This window comes from Pundamilia nyererei, unplaced genomic scaffold (assembly GCF_000239375.1).
Source record: "Pundamilia nyererei isolate P.nyererei 1_Seehausen unplaced genomic scaffold, PunNye1.0 scaffold00054, whole genome shotgun sequence".
Classification (NCBI taxonomy): domain Eukaryota; kingdom Metazoa; phylum Chordata; class Actinopteri; order Cichliformes; family Cichlidae; genus Pundamilia; species Pundamilia nyererei.
This window is the reverse complement of record NW_005187455.1, coordinates 2,335,951-2,360,798: the sequence shown is the minus strand read 5'-3', so window position 1 is coordinate 2,360,798 and position 24,848 is coordinate 2,335,951. Positions and strand designations below refer to the sequence as shown.

Below are 24,848 nucleotides of genomic sequence, written 5' to 3'. Positions count from 1 at the left end.
TTATAAAATTCTGAAAACACTACATTACTCATTCTTCTCAGTACTGTAAGTATTGTAGGCAGTGTATATACCAAGTATGATTGTCAAAAAATGTATACGTGATTACTGATACTAAAAATCACTATAAGACTGGAAACTTATTTGCAATAGTATTGATGCCAACAGTGCCAACCTGGCCTCATCCAGTTCACACAGCAGCACCGCAAACAGGCGAGGACACGTCCCCTCCCCTCACTAGCAGCCGAACATGCAGCAGCCCAACAAACTTAACGAAGAATCTCAAAGACTGACACCCAGGAGGAATTTCGTGAAGTCAGTAAAGCTCCCATTTCAACAACATTTAAGTAGTAGTAACTACTCCCTTGCCACAGAATTTCTTCATGGGGTAGCATTGCATAATTGATTTGGCTATTATGCTATTTTTTGCTTCCTGGCACAACCACAAATGGGATTTGTGTCTTCAGCTGGAACTGAACCAGCGATCTTTCCCACTTTGCATCACTACTGGTTCTTTTGTCTGTCGTCACTTGAAGTCACTGAGTGTCATTTGGGGCTGTCTTTTCACCAAGTGTGGATGCCCCTGTACCCTCTATTATGTTAATGACTGTGGGACAGTGTATACTTAATCCCTTATAATCATACCAACAATATCTAACTACTTAAACCTTATTTTTTAAGCATTTTAGGTAAATCCACACATTATTTTTTTGTTAATATATATGCTAAATTTGGCATGGCTAGTTGAAAATGTCCAGAAAAGACAGAAGCTAGCATGACAACACAGCCAAACACTGAGAAACATCATTCTCAGTAAGTGCACAATTCATCATGTGCAGGTTGTGCAGATTGAGACACCACTACACTGTCAAAATTTATGTACTACACAAGTAAGTATGTAGTGTAGGAGTCTACTGCATGAAAGCATACTTAGCCAAGCATCTGAACCAAGGCATGCTGAGGGGCTTAAGTAAGCACAGTTTACATAAGGATCTTACAGGATGAAATTAGTGCATTTTAGTGGCAAATAAAAAAACAGAAAATGGCACAATTGTGATTCAGTTAATAATCTCACTAAGTGCACCTGATCTTCCCAACTTGCTCTACAGTTGAGCAGCATCCCTTCATACTGAATGCACTACATAAACTTTAAAATATTTTTGAATGTAGAGTGTACTAATGTAGCACAGAGTGATACATTGTGGGTTAACATTACATTAGCAAATGCTATGAGCCCAGTTTTTGAGAAACACAACAGGATGAGGGAAAATGTCCTATTCGCAAGCATATTGTTTAGCTGTGGAACATATGTATGAGGTTGGACTTGTAAAAGCTTAATATTAGACACTTTCTTTCTTCAGTGTTATTTCATTGTCATCAGTACCTGCTGCCATTACTTAAGTTTGTTTGACTGGCAAAGTTCACACAGGGGGCATCTCCAAGTAAACAGTGTCAGGTTGCGTTACTGTTACATCTCGACAGAACTGTCTGCTACCTCTAGCTAGTACTAGGTGTAGTTTGAGCGATGATCTGTTATATTTATGTGTGGTAAAACAGTAATGTGGTAACATGTAGTTAGCCTCACTTAGGGTAAAATATGTTCCATCTACTTTCATTGCAAGAATCTCGGCACATGCATATTGCTATATATTGCTGACCACACTCAGGGTATACACCTTATGAGTTAAAATGAGCAAAGCATTCTCTGAAACACTTTTAAAAATGACTGAAAATTGTGGAATAATGTTAAATGGAAAAGGTGAGGATTTTGTCATGCATTTATCCACAACTACAGGTATAAAAAATATACAGTACAACTACAGCAAAGCGGCTTTCTACTTCCAGTAGGGGGGCCTTTGCGCCAAATGAGTTGCTGCTTCTAGGTAAATGACAATTCAGTTATTGTGAAAAAAGAAACGTCAATGGGATCAAATACTTTAGTTTATTGCACTTGATTGGATGTAATGGTTAAGGCGATTTATGTTAATGCTACAAAATTACTCTGTTCTGTTTTTTATACTGTTCAGTGCACGTACATTTAAGGCAGACTGTTGTATCTTGTGTCTTTACAGCTTTGGTTTCCTGAGGACAATCCCTCAGTATTGGACCACCAATGCTTCCTAGATATTTTTCATAACAACCATGGCCAGGATTGGTTTTGCTCTTAGTATCATATGCCTCTTATTGTTGTGGTCTGATTTTGGTTTAAGAGGAAATGTTGGCAAACAGCTAAAGAAGTAAAAAATGATGTGGTGGTATCCCCGAGGATCATTTTGAAACTTAATAGATAAGAGTAATAATTTTAAGCAATGGAAATCTGTCATTATGTTTTAGCAAAAAAAGAAAAAAAAATCTATTGCTTTTGGCTGCTATGTTCAATTATTTCTTTAACAATGGTGACAATTTCCTTGCTGACCCAACAATGTTGAATGAAAGAATATGAGAAAAATCAGAGTGCAGATCTCATGGAAACACACATGCCTTCATGCACACATAAAAGTGCACAAAGAAGCATGCACGGGCAAGCTTGCACACATTCAAATGTAGCTGTTGTGTGTGGATGAACACACACACACACACATGTGCACGCGCACATACACACTGAGCTCAAGTTCTGTGCTTGATTGTCTTACCATCAGTCATTCTACCAAGTGGTAATTGAAAACATCTCCCCCAGCCCCTGGCACCCATTACAAATAAGACACACTGGGGCTTTCTCCACACAACACAAAGCATAATAACAAATAGAGGGAGAGCGACTAACAGAGAAAGAGAAGCATGCTGTAGTTTTTGGCACAACATGAAGAGAACACACTCCCAGTGATTGGTGGAGGGCCAAATCCATTTTTCCAAAAAGGGAAAAGAAGAAATATATGTTTCCCTGACAAACAGACGAAGCACTTGTCCCTGGCCGATTCATAAATCGTTATATTCTGAGCTCAAGTCTTTGGAAAGTCTATTAGTTCCGGGTGTCTTCTTATCCTCCGGTTTCTCTGAAATTTGAACATGAAGCACACAGAAAAGTCAACCAACACAGAGATGGACAAATGAAAAGAAACAGCCATAAAGCAAATAACTGATCTATAAATGCCTTCGTAATCAGGCTCCTCGTATGCCCAGTGACCTTGTTGTTATAGTCCGAATTTGGTTTTTTTTTTAACACATGTAGGATCCAAAAGGAAATTAAGGTGTCCTTACATTATTCTTCATTTGGACCAACAGCTTTTTTGCTTGTTTAGTTTTAGGTTTCAACATGCGGAATTCCTGACCTGCAAAATTCACATTGAATAATAGCTAGGATCATTTTATCCTCAAAAATAAAAGAGCTTTAAATTAACAATTTATATTTTGTACCGTCTTTTGGTAATTTTTTATTCAGGTTTATGTTTTTATAAGCCCGTGAATGCTGTGGTGTCTTCATGCAACATATTTGTTCCTCTACAAATAAACTAAAAAAAAACATATTGTACAGTTCTTATATATGCTTCTATACAAGGCCATTCCAAGCACAGAAAAAAAGCATAGTTTTCTGTCATTTACCTTTAAATATCTTTTTAATCAAGCTCAGTCAGGGCTTTTTTTCATAATGTATCTTGTGAAAAGAGATGATAAGTCAGAGACCCATGATTGACAGTTTTAGATTAAAATCAGTGCAGTAGAACAGACATATCTGATTCTACGGCTTACATCAGCTGTCCTTATTGTGCTGCACACTGCTCTTTCTTGTCAAAACCTGCATCTCGACCGTTTGCAGCACAGTCAGAGAAGAAAAGGAAAAAATAAATTACGGTATTCTTCCATATAAAATAATATCAAATCAAGAATGCATGGTTTACAACAAATGGCATGTGTATGTGGAAATGTACCTCCTGGAAAGATGTAATAAACACAGAATTATTAAATCACCCCCACGCTGGGAATAAAATTCCTCTTAGGGAATTTAAAGACTGTATCACTCATGTGATTTACAAGTTATCATGTCCCTGTGGCCTACTCTACATTGGGCAAAGCAAGCAACCTCTTAAACAGCAGATATGTGAGTATAAAATAAAATCTGCAAAGACATACCCTCTTCATTATATTTCTGTGGGATTGAAAGCTGGTGGCGTTTGTTAAGTTACAGCAAAGAGAGAAACGCTTTGGATGCACACACTTCACACCACATGGAGACAGTGATGATTTCAGTGGGAAATTCTTTTGGAATTCTTCAATGGATGAATGTGTCTGGAGATCATGTCTGTGATCACTGTGCAGTACAGTACAGCTGAGTGCAATCTTAATGGTGCATTGATGGGAACCATTGAAAAAAGTCAAATGTGATTAAGTTTGTAATATGCTACCTTTTTGCAATTTGTTAAAATTAAAATAAAATTGCTTCTGAAGACCGGTTTTCATAACAGACCTCTAATGACTTTCATATTTGCTTGAAATTCTTGCGTTCACAAACACAGTGCAAATGAACTCAACACAGAGGAACAGAAATGCATAGATGCGCGACTCCTACGCATACACGTAAACTTTAATGGACCCACAATGCTAATGTCTATCACATGTCAGACTTATTAAAATGCATGGTGTTTGTCATGACCTGGAGGTACAAAAGTAGACGACACAAGATTTAATTGGCATCTGAGAATAATAACACCTGGAAGCTGCCCACGTCTTGTCCGTGTGGCCAGACTGCATTCCCCACATACACACCAGCACCACCATTCAAAACAAAGGCTGATCAGTGAAGCAGAAAAAAAGTGAGAGGAGGTGGGGGCAGAGCGGGGTGAAGAAAAAAGGCGAGGCTGACAAGCAATGATTGATGTTCGCCCATCACGCGAGGCCTGACACTCATCCCTCTCCCTCCCTCCATCTTGCAACAAAGTCACCAGTATGTGTGTACGTGGATGGATGGATGTTTTCCAGTGTGTGTGTTCCAAACTAAAACCCATTCAATCAATAAAGCAAGGCTCTCTGAGTCGCAGGGCAATAGCCAGATTGCTGACTAGACAGAAGAAGAGGCGTAGGAGAGCACATTTCACATGTAGATTAAAATCCCAGCATGGTAACCTTTAGCGTGGGTTGCATGTGGGCGGTTGAGTGGCTGTGTAGTGGGGGGGGTTTGCAGCATGTAAACAGGCCTTATATGTCAAGGTGGCATGTGTGACACAGAACAGGCTTGTTTTGATAGTATTGATGGAGAAAACCACGGTTGAGGTGATTCGTTGGGGGTACTCTGCTTGGTGTAGATGCAAGTAAACTGGCACGTATAACCAAATAAAAACTACACTTAATTTAACTCAAAGAATGAAAAACTACAAATCAGTTATGGCTGCACGAGTGATTCTTATATTTCAGATGATGCAAGCTGTTCTGAGATTTCCCACATCCACCAAAGCAAGTCCTTGTTTGCTTTGATTGCATTTGTTTTCTGCAAACAGAAGCTGAAAATGTGAATCAAAGAGCTGGTTTTGTTATCCATGCACAGCTACAGCACACACAGCACAGAAGATCCAGGTCATGAAAGCCTTTGCGTGTGTTTCACCAAACATTCAGTTTGAGGTCTGTTGTGGAAAAATGTCCCGGGCCTCCTGTAGCGGGAATAGCAGTTTGTTTGGGGTAAACAAAGGTGGAAGGTTGGTATTCACAACAGTTCTCAGTGTTGAATCAGCATTTAATACGCCAGCCAAATGTCCTGGGCAGAAACATCATAGGTCTGATGATTACCAGCAGGGATGCAGCCAAAATAAAAATACACAAAAACCTGATGGATCATTTTGAAAACACACAAAAAAGTGGCATTTCTTTTATGTTTGTAGTCTTTTAGGGCCTCATAATTTTTTTTCTGCACACTTTTTCCATAAATATGACCAAACCATGACTTTTGTTTTTCCAAATGTAACCTACTAATTTTAGTGTCTAAATCTAACAAAGAAATATAAGACTAGTCTAGTGTGGGATTCAAACTCTAGTCTCTCATGTGAACCTCCTGTGATTGCACCTGCATTATCTCTTGCTTCCCAATGGGTATTTTCCTGTTTGTGTCCATGAGCACAAATCAAAAATGTCATGACTATTTCACAGACTGCCATCAGGCTGTAGTGCAGCTGTTTTCTGTGTCCATATTGACTAAAAATGTGGAATTTGTGTCATTGATCAAGATTTAATAGATTATGTTTTGTATTTCAGCAAGTGTAGTGAAACTGAACCTTTACGCAGCCCATCAGAAATGTGAGAACAGACCAAACCTCGAGATCTGTGCCTAATCTATCTTTTATGTGTCTCTCTTTGTAAGTGTACAAGACAAGAACACACACAAATACAAATCCCAGTATAGAGCAGAAAGTTGTCCAAATCCAGAGCCTACTGTTTTTTGTTTTCTCGCTTTGATAAAGTATAACACATAGAAGAGGCTCATATGTATCGCAGATCGAGGCTCTCGCCCAGTTATAAGACTTAGGTTATGTTCAGTAATGTACTCACTTTTTCTAGCTCACACTCCCAAACACACTAAAAACCAAACAGCAAGGAAAAGAAAGGAATGCCAACACGCAGCAATGTTTGTAGAACAGACTTCTCCACAAAGGCAAATTGGGGGTCCCCAGTCAAATTACTCGAGCTGTTTCCAAATGCAAATATGTGTTACCAAATCAACAAAGCAACTAAAGATGCAAATCGAGAGAGTGCTGTGCTGCTCGTTTAGCATCTGTTGGGAGGCAAAAGAAATGAAACATTTCCATCAAGACTTTGCCCTGTGTTTTCTCCGTTGAGAGCAAGACGCAGATTTGTATGTTTTTGTTTGAGGATTCAGTTTTGCATGTCTTCACAAGGAGTCGGGGCCTTGCTTGGCAGCGTGGGAGTACACCAATCGGGTAGTAACTGAAACTACCTTGTTTTTGTAGGGCTAGTTAGCTGCCAAGTCTGCAGTATGTTAAGAGGGTTGGGAAACAGGGGAGACATCTGAGCCGAGATGAGGAGTACACCCCTGCAGCTAATATGCTCTACCCCAGAAGGGAGGTTGGAGTTAAATGTCCAGGGCGAGTAAGCCTGAGACTTGGTGTTTGGCATTTGTTCAAGGAATTTATCATTTCATGTTCTGTTTCCTTTTCTACATACAAAAAGAGGTTATCTCTTTTGATATTTTTAATTTGTTTAATTCAAATGAGAAACAAGGGTAAATACAAATGATCAATGTGAGTGATAGTGTTATGTTGGAAGGGTTGAGATTAGAGTTAGTCTCTGGACTGGAGTTGAGTAAAGGCTACTGTTGCAGTACAGACAGCAGCAGTACTTCAGTTTAAAAGTAGTTTTTTAAGGCAAAATATAAGAAAAATACAGTGAAGACTGCATGTAGGAAGAACAGAATGTTTTTGAATCATTTACATTTGTTTTGGCTTTTTTACAATACAAGAAACACATCCATACTCTGCGTACACTATAATGAACTTCCTTCCCTCCTCTGAAGCAAGTCTTAAATGAGAGCCAGATGATATAGCAGTGCAGAGACGAATATCATTAGCTAGTCACCATCAGCTTGCAGGCACAGGCAGGGCCCAGCATGACCCTGAAAAGGTCACAACAACAGCTCGTGTGCGTGCGTGTGTGCAGTGGGTGGGAGGCTCTGGAGCAGTGGGGAAGCCTGAGACCTCTATCCCACAGGAGAGGTCAGCTGGCAGGTGCTTGTGCACTCCTGTGTGTGTGTGTGTGTGTGTGTGTGTGTGTGTGTGTGTGGTTGATCTGCTTTGCACATTGCATAGGGAACCCCTTGGCCCCAGCAGTCTTGCTTTCCGTTGCATTTTCCATGGTGTGTTTCTGCATTGCATTTGTGTGCGTGTGTGTATTCGTTTGGCAGCTGGAGTTCCACTCAGCTGGCCTCTCTTTATGCAGTCCTGCTTCAAATAATGAACTGTGTCTCTGCACAGTGGGGGCCATTTTTACTCAGGAGCACACAACTCACAGAAGCTAGCGCCACTTAACATTTTAGCACCCAGCTTATATATTGGGTCACTTACTGAACAACAAAGCAAAAACTAAGCCTCCAATTACCTCCAGATCCTTAAGGCCCCAATGTAGAAAGGATCTGCTGCCTCATTCTCTCCAGACTTTTTAATATCAATCTGCTTATAACTAAGTGGTCGAAAGCTAATAGCTAGCTTCAATGCTTCTGCTGCTCTTTTTTTTCCTCAGGGGAAGATTTGGCACCTCACTGTAAAGCCCAGCAACAAAATTACCTCAGCCTAAACCTGTCAACAGACCATTACAGCCCACGTTGACTATTATGGGCTGGGGAGAAAAGGGCCAAAGCCATTGTAGCGCAAAGGTGTTGGCAGATATAGGCTTGAGGAATGTGGCAGCGGGGATATTTGTTGGCTGTGTGCAAGAAAGTCTCGCTTCTCAAAACAAAGTAAAGTCTGCAGCTCCTTATCAGCATGCTTAATAGAGCATGAGATCTATTTGGATGAAGATTAAAAAAACAAAAAACAAAACAAACAACAACAATAACAAAAAAAACCAGTGATAATCCAGCTTGAAAAGTGTACAAGTTTAGGAATCTAAGAAAGTTGAGTTGACTGCAGAGCTTTCAGTGAGATAATAAATCCTTCACAAATAGTGTTTTTTCTATTCCTCTGTTCCATTCCAAAGCAATGATTTAGATTATAATAACAAGACGGTTCGGTAGACAGCTTCATCCTCCTTATCGCTCTTAAGTCTGAGTGCCATTGACCTTTACATGACTTTTTAGCCAACAAAATATATCATAGTGATTAACTACTTGCAAATTAGTCAGACAGCAGAGTTAAATAAACAACATACTGTATAAGTTCTGCCCGAGGAGGTCAAAAAGTGGTGAACAGTAATATCACTGCAAGGGATGTATGTTTGTCTTCACACCAAAGCTTCCAATATTTTAACAAGACGCAAATACACTGTTAAAATCCTTTTACGCAAATGTGACTCCATCTTTAATGCCGTACAATCCATCTTCTTTCAGTGAATTTCCAAAGAAATCCAGTTACAAGGTAAAATACCGAGCAATGATTAAAATAAGTGTCCCAGCAAAACGGCACAAATAAGTCTAAACAAGTTTTGAAAAACATGACACTTCTTTCTCAAAGCATGTTCGACACTTAAATACTGCCCGATGATGTTCACTGGCTTTTCATCACTGTCCGGTGTGGATGGAGTACTGGAATTTGGCAACTACCCTTTGAATCCCCCTGTGGGGAGGGCAGTCATACCTGGGGGCCCATGAATGGAGCCTTCAGGTAAAGCACTGTTGAAACAAATCTTAAGCTGCCTAATGACACGCACCGTGAAACTCTTCACAGGTCATTTACGCTGCTGACAGGCTGCTGCCAGAGTACTGCACTACACCTCCTCCTCCATCTGTGTGTGTGTGTGTGTGTGTGTGTGATAGAAACAGACATGACACAGATATACAGACTGATAAGAGAGAAACAGCCAGAGATAGAGTGTAAGAAAAGGTGAAAAAAACTGTTGTATGTGTGATATGTATTAGTCATACTCTGGGAGGTAATCTGGGAGCTATGAAAACACTGTTTAGCCTTTCTGCAGCATGGCCTCACAGCATGGGAAAACGATTAGAGATGCTATCTCCACTGGCCGCTCAGCACTTGGTTGAGGGAGGCAATAGCTACCTCAGGTCATATTTCTAAAGATGTTTAATTTATGTTTGCTGTTCTTGGAGTCTGTTTTGCGGTACAGTGAATGCACTTAGAAAACCTGGCTTCATATTAATCTGCTGCAAGTGTATTGGTAATCCAGCACACTAGTATGCCCCCAGGTCTCATTACTCACTTCCGCAATATGAACCCCATGCTGGGAGAAGAGCAGCAATAAGAAGAAAAGAAAGGAAGGGATGAAGCTAGTGTTCGAGCTTGAGTTTCCTTAAGCAGTAATAGCAAACCAACTATTTAGACAGAGTCTTCTGTACCAGCCATAAGTGAGAAGAGTGTGTTGCATCAGTCGGTAGTGGAAAGCCACCAGTTATCCCAGCTGTGGGTAGGTTTTCTGGGTCATTTTTGCTTGGTTCTAATTAGATAGTCATTGAAATTAATCTAATAACAATAGAATGTTTCTGTTTTGCATTGGGGTCAGGCCACATCAATGCAGTATGAGTCATGTGAGCTAACGCGAGAAGGGCTTTAACAAGGTTAACTAAATAAAATAATAATAACAATGATAAAATAAAAATAATAAAAAAATGCCTTACTAGAAATGTTAAAATGTGAAAGTTACCATAAAAGTTAAAAGTCGTGCTGACAAGAATGATGAAACAAACAGATCAACAAGAACATCTGTGGTCTGAAACATCAGCCTGTCAACTAGTGTCTAAACTTGCAAACATCCCTTAGACAAGTAAAAAGAGAGGAGTGGTCATTCAGATCAAATGGGGCAAAACCCCACCTGTTGAAACATAGTGTGGTTTTGCTTCATGTGAGTGTAGATCTACATTCAAAGTGCTGGAAAACAATAGTACAAATATAGAATATAGAAAATTCAGATAATCAGAGAGAAGCAGAGAGAAGCAGAGAGAAGCAGAGACACACACACACACACGCACACACACACACACACACAAAAACCCTAAGGAAAGACACTTTTGATAATTAGGGTGTGCACACAGCAATTGTTGTAGTCTAAATAATTTAAACTGTGGGGTCAACAGAAGACATCTGTATAAGGAAGTGACATCAAACCGAAAAGCTGCAATACTTTCTGTTGCCGACATCATTTATTTTCAAATAAAATGCCTGCAAAGATAAGGAATCTCTGTTTCACAGATCAAAAAGCCAGCACAGACACACAAACACACACAAAAGCTCCTTCACGGCAGTTTTTGAGGGCACAATCGTTGACTTTACCAGCACAGAGGAAATCCGAGAAGATTCCTTTTTTCATATCTTTCATCGGTGCAGAGCTCAGGAGTACTGTGATGAATGACAGTTTTGATCTACTTTATATAAATGCTCACACATCAGTGGTGTATGGTTGGATTGAGCCAAGAATAGCAGCCTTTCAGCTGTCATGCCATGAGCATTGTATTCCTAGTTATCGTTGCTGATTTTTTATCTTAAGAGTAAAGTAAAAGTATCAAAGCTTAAAGTAGTCCTTTACATTTTGTCTACCACTGTTTTTAGAGTGCTTAAACATGCAGCTGTGAATATCCAAATGATCTCAACTTGCCTTTTCAGTCGTTTTTAAAGTACAGTATATTTATTCTACTTGCTGAATAGACTTCTTTCTTCTTGCTTGTTTAAGAAATGACTGTTTTCCTAATAGATCAGATGACACAACACAAATCTGTCCGTCATGCACTCTCCCTTTCTCCTAAATTGCTACCACACCATCCTGCACCCTTCTCCATCTTCAATTAGCGTCTTCACACTTCACTTTCAAGCTGCAAACTCTCCTCTTCCAAAAATGAAAACATTCACATAAGAATAGACAGTTTAAACAGGTGCTATGGTAACATAATCGTCACTGGGGCAATTACTGCCTTATGCCTGACTAACAGCCATAAATCATTCTCCCTCTACAAAGAGAACGTTGTGGCTCTCCACTCCCATCCAATAATCAGAAATTGCTCCATGTATGGCATGACGAGCGGGTGCTGAAACAGCCCATTCTTCTGCTTGGCGGACAATATTTTGCTCTCTATGGCGACATTACTGGGATCCTTCAGCGAGCTTGATATTGTACCTGCTCTACACCTGTTAGCTTTAGCCAAGGGTTTCATCAGATAGTTGAAATAAATACTAGTCATCATCATAACCATAATCATAGTCATAAAAACCAGAGGCCTTTATGCTGTTGCCAAATTGCCCTGCCATCTGATTTACAGTCAAACTGGGCGGGGAGGGGAAAGAGATAGGGCAGGGAGGTGGATGGCGCCTCTGAATGGAATAAATACTCAAATACACACACCTGCAGACCACCCGTCTCTCTCACACACATATACACACACACACCTGGGAACTCTCACAGGCATGTAATGGGTGGGAATGGTCGTGAAGGAGGAACTCTGAGGAATTCTCTCGGGATTACAAAGGCGAACATTGTACTACACTCACGCACAATATAGCAGCTGTGTAGAATGATAAGGAGTCAGAAGACGAATTAGCTTTCATATTAAAATAATCCCTCATGTCTAATAACAACAATATTCTTCATAGCGAGGCTACTGCATGCTCACAAAGGTTCTTCTTTCTGGGCAGCAACTTGTTGAAAACAAATTTGAGTATTTGTGAAATGGGCCCATCATATCTGCTTGACCTGTCAACAGCCCTGAAATACATAGAGGTTACAGTAATGGACGCCAATAACTCCAGTGAGGAGGCCGTCTGTGTAAACTCAAAATCCTGAGCAGCTGTTCAATACTACAGGGGTGTCGTTGATGTTGCAAAAAAAAAAAAAAAAGCCTGAAAATGTGAACGAAATTAAATGAAACTGCTACAGACCAATAGCAGCCAACTGTATTCTGATTTATCACAAGACATGAACATAATGAAATTACTGGGGGAATGAATACAGCTACGTTTATCATGCTGTTTTTAAGCAACAGGTACTGGAGTCAAAAGTATTAGGATATATTGAAGCAATTAAGTAGAAACAAAGAAATCTATTTGAAAGTTTTATTTGAATTTGTCACCTGTATGTCCCAGGTCTGCCCTTTAAAATATGATAGGAAAATGTAGTGTGAGTTTCTCATCTTTCTCATTTTCATCCTGTCCAGATATAAAAACAATTTCAAGCCTTGTTTTTCTTTTTTTACTCGTTAAACTTTTTTGAAAGGTGCATAGCATAGCTATTACAGTACAGTTTGCCAGCGGAGGCCACAACGCTGTCTTTACAGTACAACTGTTGATGTTGACCTGTGCAAAACTGAAAGGAGAAACACTGACGTGAGCAAAGAAAGCACAGAGGAAACACAAATAAGAATCATCTATTAAATGTTCAGCTAGGCCTCAAAGCAAAGATTTTGTGTTAGGTTGTGTTGATATCCTTTTATTTCTATTTCTAATAAAGTAAGGCTTTTTTCATTACAAAGTTATGAAGACGAATGAATATTTCAAGTATGCTTTAAAAGAACTGTCAGGCACTTAAGCAGTCTTAGCAGACCCATAAAGCAGAGAACACAGCAGTTAATGCTAATGTTCGCTTTAAAGCGAAGGCATCCATTTCTTATGGATAGCTTCAAAAATACACTGTTTTATGTGTCAGCCTTTGATGCTACAATTTGAAAAGTGACACAGAGATTAAGCTATTTACTTTTTAACAAAAGCAAAAAGCACCAGATAAAAATGTTCTATCCAAAATTGGCTTAAATATCAGAAAGCAACAAACAGAGCATTTGGATTTTTTTTCCAAGCTCAGTGGATGTAAACTATATTTCAAAGTAGTGAAGAAGTTTTTCTTTACATTGTCACACATATGAGATTCTGTAACAAACTGTTCCTAAAAAATGCTTACCATGAAACACATTACATTAGCAGCAAAAACAGCCAGTAGTAGGTTCTATATGTGCGGAAAGCTAAGTACATATCCCGGGATCAGGTCATGCACTGAACTATCAACAGTCCTTCATCTTGGATACAATAATCAAAAAACAAGAAATTTCGAAAAAGGGCTGAACCACTTGTATGAAATGTAGAGTGCATTAAGTTGCAAAAAATACTGGCAGGACGAAGTCGCTCTATGGCTTTGTGGCGGTCTGCATTCGCAGTCGCCTCCTGGCCAAAGCTTCCTGTTTTTTCCTCTCAATCTCTGCAGCAGAGCACTTTCCTGTCATCTGGCTTGTGACAAAAACTGGAAAGAGGGAAGAAAAGTGAGAAAACTGAATGAAAAAGAGACAATTTCAGCTTGGTTGTTGCATGACCTCGAGCAAGTTTTCATTTCTAAACATTAAACATCTGCTCATTTGGAAGAACAAAAGAACCCCAAAACATCCAAGTCCAAAGACAAATAAATAAATAAATAAATAAAATCTGTCCACAAATTCATTGGCAATGATGCTTGCTGAGGTTTGGACCCTTGACAAGATCACAAATTAAAGCCACAGCGCGCAGTTTACTTGCTTGGGGGGAAATGGTTAATGTGCACATGCACCGAACTGTCAGTGATTATAAGAACAACATGTGACATCTGTTTTACTTGTGAATTGTCAGTTAAATATCCATTCTTAAAGCAAATTTGATGGAATAGCCATAGCAGACAAATGCATAGAATTAAACAAAACAACTAATGGAGGTGTATTCAGTTACTGGACATTTGACTGAGTCTATCAAAGCAAAGCCATTCTATCTAGTTTTAGATTTATTTGTGTTGTTTTTAAGAAAAAGTATCCGTACATAACACTCTTGGTGGCTTTTTCATTGACAAACATAAAATCCTGTCTTATAATATTATTAAATTTTCAACCAATTCAAAATTTTTATTCCTATTATCTTTGAATATACAGTTTAGCACAAAGATTTTACACATTTTAGATGTTTAGATTATTGTCATGACACAGTACTATCAGAGCCTGACTGGTGAAAAATTAATTCTTAAGCATAACAACAAGTCCAGCCATACAGCCAGAGTCATAAAGAACTGTTTTTTGGCAGAAAGAAAACACATTTATTTAATATATTTTTCAAGGGAGACCTGGCCAGGACAAGGACTCCAGCAGCAGATGTTATGGCCCCCACACAGCACTGATCTCAGCAATAAAGAAGTCAATGTAGGATTGCTTGAAGAGACATGAGACACTGAGACAACTTAAATCCATAGAGGAATTGTGGCAAGCTCTCCAAGATCTTTGGAACAGCCGATCTGCCAACTACCTTGGAAAAACTGCATGCAAGTGTGAGAACTGGTTCTGTTCTGGTTCAGTTTAAAAAAAATAATTATTATTTATGAATTATTTTGGAAAGCACGCCCACTATAAATACCCTAGCCTTTTATAAAGTCGCATACATAATATACTTTGATACAATTCGGTGGTAATTATCAAAACTTAGACATTATACCTTTGGTACTTATGGCTGCTGAGTCAGATAGATTCCTTTTGAAAGCTGTGTGATGGCTCTTGGCGTTGTGTACTGCTCTGGCCATCACTGGATGTTGCTTCATATCCACATTAGCATTTCCAGCCTGGAAAGTTCCAGATGAATCCCCGCACTGACTTAATGTACCCAAATTTGTGTGGCTTCCTGGGAAGCTTTGAGACATCTGTGACTTTTTGTTGGCACCCTTCATGGGAACGTTCCATCCTTGGAAGTTCACAGTTTCATAACTAGCCCTTGGTAATGAGTTAGAACGAACAAAAGCACAAGGTGATTGTCTGTTAGTGCTGGCACCGACGTTCCCAGACCGAGTCATGTTGATGGGCTGCGGCCCTGTGGTTTTCCGTTGTCTGTCTACATCAATATCTTGTTTTTCTTGGCAGTTACCGGAGCTCACTTGGAGCGACTGACTGTTGGCGATCTTCTCCACGCTGTCACATACCTGGTAGAGCAGTGCGTCATCATCCCTATCATCCCACAAGCTGTCTGAAATATCTTTAACAGAGTGTTTTCCTAAAGAAGCCCCTCTGTGATCATTAGTGACCTTGTCAGGTTGAGGTGTAGTGGATGTCTTTGCAGTTGCAGATTTCTGGTCAAACATCTGTGGCTTGGGTTGTATAACGGTGAAGTTGGACTTAGTGGAAACCTCTTTGGCCATCCGTGACCACAAGTTGGGGTTTGGCTCTAATTTGAAAGTGTTTCGGTTGGTAGTCTTCAGTTTGGGACAGAGTTCCTGGAGTGTCAGTTTTGTTTCAGAACTTTTCACACTGCAGCTAGGCTTGCAGTTTAGGTTTGAAGGCTTGTGTGCAGGGATTGTATTTGCAATGGGTTTACGAACAGGGGTAGAGTGAGTAGTGTTTGTCTTAGTCTCAGACTGAAAGGTGGTGTTAGGATTGGTGTCATGTTGCTCATTGGGCTTATGGGTCATCGCCAGCAAAAAAGGGTCATTAAGTAATTCATCATTCTCCCAGTCATCATCAAAGTCATCACAGTTATTTGCACTACAGCTATTAGTTCCCTTTTCTTCAGCAGGATGTGCAGCTGTGCCAGACTTTTCAGCTGATTTGAGCTCTGATTGTTGGTCTTCGGATAAAGCTGCATTCACAGGTTGGCCTCTTATTTCCTGTGAACAGGTGGATACTGCAGAGCCACGGCTTAGCCATGCACTCTGAGTGGAGCAGTCAAACAGAGCATGCAGCTCTGCCTCTATCTGGTCTGGTGCCGATGGGTACTTTAGGTCCTTCAAGCTATCATGGAGTGACGATGGTTTCAGTTTTGTTTCAGAAGTGTTCAGACATTCATTAAGATTGATCACAAGGCTTTCTGAAGTTTCCTTATCTTGCTGCATGCTCTCATCAAACTGCCTGGCGAGTTTCATGAGGTCCTCCACACTGCTTTGCCTATGTAGACAAAAGGAAAAAGGAAGACAGACGCTTATGAGCACCCATACAGGCTGCATATGGTGGTACATAATAACAATCTATAGGGACAGTATTTTGGTCAATATATTGATTATTCACCTAGAGGATTTCTTCCTGAGTTTTGGCTTTTGAATCTCTGGTGTGGCGGGCATGGCACTGTCACCGATCCACTGCAGCAAAGAGGAGTCAGTCCTTTCTGGTTTTACATCCTATAAAAGAAACAAGCACAAGGTTGAAGTGTGTTTACAGATATGTGCTAGAAAAGACTGAAAGTCTACCTGTAACAAATACAAATAAATAATAATTTAAAAAAATACTTTAATCTTAATAACTGTACAGTACTCTGTTTTTGTAACTATTGTCCATGATGTAAATATTTTTTTTCTGTAAAAACTTGTGTGTGTTTCTGTTCTGTTTGTATATGTGCTTTTCTTCTGCTGCTGTTACAACCACATTTCCCCTTGTGGGACAATTAAAGGATTATTCTATTTTATTCTAAATGAAAATTATTATTTTTTCTTATTTAGTTTGTGATTAATTATATTCACCATGGCATTTAGAAATAACCATTTTTGCCAAATATCAATATGAAAATAATAAAAAGCTGAAAAAAACAACAGACCTTTGGAGCAATGCGGTTCACAATATCAGATATTTCCACAGCTCTAGTGTTCCTGAGTCCTGAACCCAAAAAACGTGACAATAACACACATGATAGAAATTAGCAAAGTGGTAGAGTCATGATGAATGAAATGAAAAGCCCAAGCTTACAATTGCAATTAATTTACTATAAAAAAAAACCTATTCAGAAATTGTTTATGTTGCCATTCATTTAGAACCTGCTGATGAGATGTGCCAGCAAGTGTGAGCTGAGTGTCGGTGTTGTTTACCAGTATGAGTCTGAGTGGGAGATGTGGAATCCCAGATGATATCTTGTGAAGGTTCCACATCTCCTGGAGAATCTCCATTAGCCAAGCCGGGGTATCTGCTGCAACCTCGATGCTGGGGACTTTGAAAATCTGTGCACAGAGATATCAAGTGCCACATCAAATGAGCTAAAAATAAATCATATTCAACTTGGTAACGTTAAATTTACTTACATGTATTTATTTAGCACCGAGTCTTTAGTTACTTTAAACTTTACGTTAGACATATCAGTAAAGACAAACAGGAGAACAATAAAAGATGTATCGTGATGACAGTTCACACATGAACAGATTCTCTTAGTGTAGTCACAGTTAAAGCCATAATAATATATGTATGATAATTTCCTGAAAAAAAATACTTGCTGAACACAATATAAAAGCTGGGAAAATGTCTGGTCAAAAACTTGTGTTTTGAATCTTTCTATTTTAGCAGCTTGAGGAGGATACATAATGGTTATTTAAAGCCTTGTCTGATTTGAGTCACTGCAATATAGCATTACAAGAGGGCTGGCTGAATTAAAAGGACATATTCCAGAATGCACGCAACATGTGTTTGTCTAATTAAAACAATCCAGCTATGAGAAAACAATTATTTAGATGAGATCATGTATATTCGGAATGCAGTTTTTCCTCCCTAGACAGTCTCAGTACTTTACAACTGGTTAGAGTGGAATTAGTGGTGTGTCCATGGTGAGATAACACAGCCAGCTGGCATGTTGTCACTGTCAGTCGCTCGTTTTGATCACCTCATGGCCGCTTTTACTCTTCTGTGTATACAAACACTTGTTATGGTCTTTAGTTAAATCGCGTTGAGCCGCAGATCGTCGCCTATACTAACAGACACACAGCCTCACCTTTAGAGACGGGCGTCGTTGTCGTGTCAGGCATCTGTTTTGCTGCTTTCGTGTCTTGTGTTTTTTTGTAGCTGAGTTTGGAGACAGTCCTCCACAGTTCAGTGAACTCAGCATGCGTCCTCGCCTCTGACATGGCTGCACAAAACAGCGGCGGCAGCAGCAGCAAAGCCAACTCTGCGTTACATCGTTTCTTCAGCACTTTCCTTTGTGGCTTTAAACATTGCAGCTAACAATTTGCCTTCGAGAGATTCAATGTTTCTTTGCAGAGTCTTGTTGTGTTCGCTCGCTCACTCAAAGCTAGCCGCCATGTTTGCTTCTGACGTCACCAAACCTACGGCTGCCGGGTAGTTTTTTCGCAGCTCGCTTGACTTCTGGCAAAGCTAAAGCCTGTGACAGGTATGTACGAAATGATTTCTCCGTGTCCTGAAATATTCTTAATAAGTTATATATCAGCTCTGTAGATATATATTTAAAAATCTACTGTATAAATATGATTAGGTTTACTGGCTAAAGTTCACCACTTCATTCTCCAATTTTAAATTCAAAATCTAGGCGAAGGCCTTCTCTTAATTCCACTATATTTACGTGTCATATTCAGTTTACTATTCTAGCATATAAAATACAATTAAGACTAGATTAAAAGAGTAAAGAGACAGAAAAAACTACCCCTGAAAGCACACTAAACAATTCACAGCAGCCATTTTTATATGAAATTCAAGGCAAACATGAGTGGTACTAATCACATTAATAATTACATTGAAAACGTTGCTGTCTTTTTCACAAAATCAAGTTTAGAAAAAAACTTTTGCCCTGTAGCAAAACCTTCTAACCTTCTACCATCTCTACTGTAAAATAATTCATGCCATCTATGTCATAATGTCTCTGTCCAAACTCCCCAGATCATGTTCTACTGAACTCCCTCAGGATGCATGGGAACAAGCCAAATCCACAGAGGCTTCACTCTGCAACCTGCAGGATCGCCAGGATTTGCTTCTCATTTTTCTGGTGCCAGAAACCGCAGGGCACCATCAGAGGTCCATGCCCTGACAGGTCAAAGCTGTTTTGGTGGCAAACACGATACTGGGTAGGTAGGTGGATTAATGTAGTTTTTGTTGTTAATTGGTGTATTCCTTGTGGTAATGCACCAGAAATAATAATTCAATACTTTTGCCTCCTTGGGATTTAGTTTTACAAAAATGTAATTTGTACTCTGTCTTGTATACTATAAAATGGTATGCCCCAATGAACAAACAAAAGGGGGAAAAAGTCATGTTTTACTTCCTGGCAACATTATTCAAGGCATCGTGTTCACTTTTAGAGAGTCTTGAATAATGTTGCTCAATGTTACCATTGGTCAAAAACAGATATTACAAACAACTTGTTTATTTCAAAGGTAGTGATAGCCCAGAAAGGGATCCTTAAATCTAAGTTTGGAAAGGTTGGTTTAAAGCAGTACAGTAAATAAATCAGACAGCTGATTAGTTGTATCCAAATGTTTTTTCCAGAAATGTAATTAACCTTTTTTGGGCATTTTTGGAACACTTTTACACTTTACACCTGTCTTTAGTCAAAAAAGACCATATTACATGGAGTTTGAATTGAAAATAATACACATAGTTATATTTCTAGACCTTAAGATCGAGAGTCAGGGAAACTATTAAATACAGTTTTTATTCTGGGCACAGGGCCATGCTTCTTTTGAGCCAAGGTGGCTGGTGGGTCAGGGGCTTATCTTTTGTTTTAGTTTGTTAGGGAGTCAAAATCTGCGTCCAAGATTTTTTCTCAGATGAATTAGAACTTCTAATTAAAATACATCAGTCAAATGTGACATAAACACTTGCGCTATCCAAACACGGACACTGCCTTCACACAGCTTTTCTGACCTTTTAGCGTTGTCTCAGGCTGTTTTTAATTCAACTTTGTCTTGATTATCATGTTTTTGTTTTTTGTGAGGGCTTTCTGGACTTGGAGGACTTGTTAAATATTCAAGACTTTCATTCAGGGCTGTTCTACATAGTTTTTACAGTTATTGTTACCTATTACGGTATTCAGTCCGAATGAAATGAGTCAGGTCTTGGAATTTGTTTGGGACTCAGCTAGGCCTTAGTCATATCCTTTCTAACTATATTTGGCTTTTTACTGAGTGAACATCAGAAATGTTGGCTTTTTGCATGCATACGTCATGGTCGAATGAATAATTACTTCAGTGGTAGCAGGTTACTGACGTACAAGTTGATGACTCCTGATTATTCATTATGTTTCTGAAACTGCTCCATGTTTCCACCATCATCATCATCTTATCTCTGAAAGCTGAGAAAAGGAACTACGTGATGAATGGTGCTGTGTTTATTTAACCATGTCATGCGTGACAGAGTTTCCACTGAAAATGCTGCATGACTCCATTGATGAAAAATTAAATGTGTGGTTTAAAACAAACACACACACAAAAACTGGAAACTCCCCTGTTCTTATTTCTGAAAGGAAATTAAACTTCTGACTATAGACTGGTGGAAATTTTATTTTTTAGTCAATCACAGTTGATGCTTCTTCTTGTGAAAAACATCTATTTCACCAAAGTTGTCAGAGGTTCTGCTAGTGAGGATATGAACTGTCATCAATCAGTTCTCGTGTGTTTAACTCTTTTCTATATACTTGCAGGTTTGCAGAATGTGATTAGTTCAATCTTGATTTGATCTTATTCCTATTCTGTAATCCAAAAGCTGTCTTTCTGCTCCTAATTTTAAAATGTTAATGCAACTGAACAAATATTTTACATAGAAAATAAATGTGAAATTTTTTTTTTACACATTTTGTAAAATTCTGCATAGCAATTTCCAAAATAAAGCACTAGATGGTGCTTGTATACCTCCTTGGTATTTCGTGTGTGTGTGTGTGTGTGTGTGTGTGGAGTAGAGGGTTGGGAGGGGATACAGTAACTAAAGTCAATATAAACTGAATGCAGATTTTGTAGAAAATATACACTGAGTTGCTGTGGTGCTGGAATATTATTTAGTTAAAACACACACACGCTGCAGTGAATCACAATGCTTGATTATGCTTGATTCTGCTTTGATTGTTTTCATTTGGAAGCAGTTCATCAGCATAGGGAAGCCAATCAACTGTGTTTCTTTGATTTAAAGCCAGAAACTGTTATGAACAGACGACCTGTAGTCCTGCCTTCGACTTTCCCTGTTAAAACATAATTCTTGTTCCATCAAAACATCAGCAGATATTCAGCCACCACTAACGATAAGATGCATGTTAGATGAGAACAGCTGCAGCATATGTCATCTTTGGGGCACGCTCATTTCATTTAGCGATTTTAAAGTGCCAAGTATTTGTTGTCAACAAATGTGAAAGTTTAAAACATTCTTGTGGCCCAGATTGGTCAGCTTTGTAAAAATGGTTGTTTACTCATTAAAAAGGCAAACCCTACAGTATGCTGCACAGGCAGTCAAAACGTGGATTGCAAGTGGATTTCTTCAATGCAGCTGTATTTAAAATATTACACATTGTTAAAGCTGTGTAACAAGTCTGATTTTGTGTGTGTGTGTGTGTGTGTGTTTGGTCAAAAAACACCTAAAAGAAATTTGAGAAAACCTTTGATTATAAATTTCTGTTGTGTAAATTGTGAAAAATAGTACTTTCTCAAATCTAGAGAGCAGAATGTAAGTAATATTTGCATTTCCTCAATGAATGTCTGAAATAACATTTTCGTCTGTTACCTAATCCATTTGAGCACCCTTATCTAAAAAGAAAAAAATTGTCTGTTGCGATGCCACACACTGCACACAGCATACAGCACATTTCTGCCTGTAGGCCATTGTCATGTTAGTGGCGTAGCTGCTGTCAGTGTTAAAGAGGTTAACTGGAACCGCCAGTATGGCTGTAACAGTGATTTAATCAACAGTTAGCTACGTTTCATGCCTCTCTTTAATGCATTCAGCTAATCTTGGGGGTATCCCCATTGCTCTGTGAAGCGAGCTGTGTCATATCACGCTGCCATGAAAATCCACACCCGGGGGGCGCTGTCTCCTGCCCATCTAAAAGTCACTGTAACACCCTCTGTCACACTGAATACTAGCATTTCTCAGAAGTGATAGTTAGACTGGGGAATAAAGGGCATGGACGTGTCAGCTTGAATTTGAATATGAGGCATCAGCTTGCCTTGTGTTCTTTACCCATTCTGTCATTTCTCCTCCCCCTGCAAGCTTTTTCAAGTCGTGTAACAGCAAGAAAAAAATAATTGCCAAAGCCTGCTAAAGGAGACGAGAGGAAGAACATTTTAGTGTGGATTCTATAAGCCTTGTCTCATTCTTTCCCAGAAGTCTGTCTCCTCAGCTAACTACCTACCGCCTTCTATTTATTGGTTACGCCTGGGTTGTTTAGAAGCAATTAAGGAGCTAATTGTTGAGATTTCTGAGCACTGGGTATTATAGTAAAAAGTAAAGAGCTAATGGCTAATTGCCCAAGCAGCTGCTAGTGTTTATGAAGGAGGAGCAAACATGCCAGGGGATCTACCAGGCGTAGACAGCAATGAGGACAAGGAAGGGCTTGTGTGTGTGTGTGCGCGCGTGTGTGTGTGTGTGTGTGTGTGGGGAGGGGGTGATCATCATTGCTGTGGATCCCAGGGATGGCTCACACTGGGCAGCTGCCAGTTGAGTGAGAGACGGAGGAGAATAAAAAGCTCAACTCAGAAAAGTGTCTGCATAAATAATAATCACCTCTTATGGCCTCTGGTTCTGCATCTCCAAGGAGTCCATTGTGTCTTCTGTGTTTGTATGTGAAGGGTATATCACAATGTTTATGCCACCCCCTTCATCCACCCACACCCTCCAACTTTTCTGCCAGACCCCCCCCCCCCCGTGGGCTAGCAGTGCCTCATGGATGACAGTTAGCATGTGGCAGGGCTCTCTGAAGTGGAAGGGATCCAGGATGCTGGCTTTCTGTGCCAGCTTCACCAAGCTGGGATTTCACCCATTTCACAGTGTCTGCCAATGGCAGGGACTGTGAATGAAAGCATTTGAAACAATGCCTGGTTCTGCAGCGTCAGATCAGTGGGCTTCAGCAATGGTTAGATGCAGCCTAAGGTGGCTTGGCTTCTATCTGAAAGAATCCCAGCAGCCCTTTTGGTCACATGAGTCGAAAAGGAAGTGCTAAAGGGCATCCAACTGCACTCTACTCCAGCGGTAGATTGTTGAGATGAAGAGGAGGAAGAGTCGAAATGATCATCAAAGCGAGGCAGGCATGGTTGCATTTTGATTTGGCTTTCTTGCTCTGTTTATTTCAGAGACTGGTATTATTTCAGGACTCAGAATAAGTTAAACATTTACTTAGCAGGCTTCCAGTTCCTGTCAGGAGCAGTAAAAGCAACAAGGTTAAAAAAAAAAAAAGGCTTATTGCTAAAACTATAAAGTGAGGTCTTCAGGATGGCCTGCTCTTTGAAAAACATTTCAACAGTCAGTCCAATGACAAAGACATCATCAGTATCACCCAACTATCTGATTGACAGGCAATCTTTAGAGTGGCATGGAGAAGGCAGGGATTATCTCAGCAATACATTTATTTTAAAATTTATTATTTTTTTCTTCCTTTTTATTAGGCTAACCTCCAAAACTTAATATCTGTAATGAAATAACATAATTTTAGTATATCCAATTAACCTCTGTCTCGACCCCCTTAGGGCTTCACTTAACATAGATTCAGCTAAGGTTGTCTTGACTGCAGCTTTGCTCTAGGTGTTACAGTTTAGGTGCAAGACCTTTCTATCCTGATCTCTGTATTCACCATTTATAGGAAATATATTGCATTGTGGTAAACTTATCCATATGTGCTCGGTCATGTAACATATCAAGGCAACATCAAAGCGGGACCCATTAAGACAGAGCAGCAGTTGTGGAGGAAGGCTAAAGCAAGAGAGTACAGAGGGGCGGTGTGTCTGCGTACAGCACACTGTAGCCTACTTTGACTGCTCATTTATTCTGTTTATAATAGCAAAGGCGATGATAAATGTCCCACAGAGTGCACATGTGCTAAAATATTCATCAATTGGAGCCCCCCTAATTTGTGGAGGAGGAAAACCAATAAATTCAAATGTGAGCGGCAGTCATATTATATTTATATGAATATGCAAGACCACGGGTAGGACATTAAGATTGATCTGATATGTATGTGCTTTTTAACCAATTCTAATATAATGCCTTGTGTGAGATGGACATGTGTGAGAGGAAGGTGGGAAACAAAGTGGGCTATGCTTTCATGAACTGCTGTGATGGAAATTCAACCACATCCTTAATGATGTTTCTGAAATTTCAGGGTTAAATCTTGAACAATTGTCACTGATTAAAGGAAAAGTGGGATACTGCTCTTTTCTCTTCATTTTTATTTTCAAACATATATAACAGCAGAAAAGCTGCCCCACTGGTTAAACTTAATTTGTCATTATTATGGCATCAGACATTAAACCACATGGCTTTGAAATGCTACTTGATTAGTCACTTTTCTCCAGAGCTGCACAGAATTTTTCTCACCATGCAGCCTGCGTAGGTTTTTGAATTTTCTGTTTCTCCTGCTGTATCTGCTGATATTTTT

The 24,848-nt window shown here is 39.5% G+C and overlaps 1 protein-coding gene across 1 annotated transcript; it reads right to left on the bottom strand.

The window, feature by feature from the left end:
- Positions 1-12,627: 12,627 nt before the first annotated feature.
- LOC102205627 (ewing's tumor-associated antigen 1-like) lies at positions 12,628-18,612 on the bottom strand. Its single transcript, XM_005733715.1, has 6 exons — positions 18,258-18,612; positions 17,368-17,496; positions 17,100-17,158; positions 16,577-16,686; positions 15,021-16,456; positions 12,628-13,815 (listed from the first exon to the last, which is right to left on the bottom strand). The coding sequence occupies exons 1-6, from the start codon at positions 18,388-18,390 to the stop codon at positions 13,703-13,705; spliced, it is 1,980 nt and encodes a 659-aa protein (XP_005733772.1). The 5' UTR covers positions 18,391-18,612; the 3' UTR covers positions 12,628-13,702.
- Positions 18,613-24,848: the final 6,236 nt, after the last annotated feature.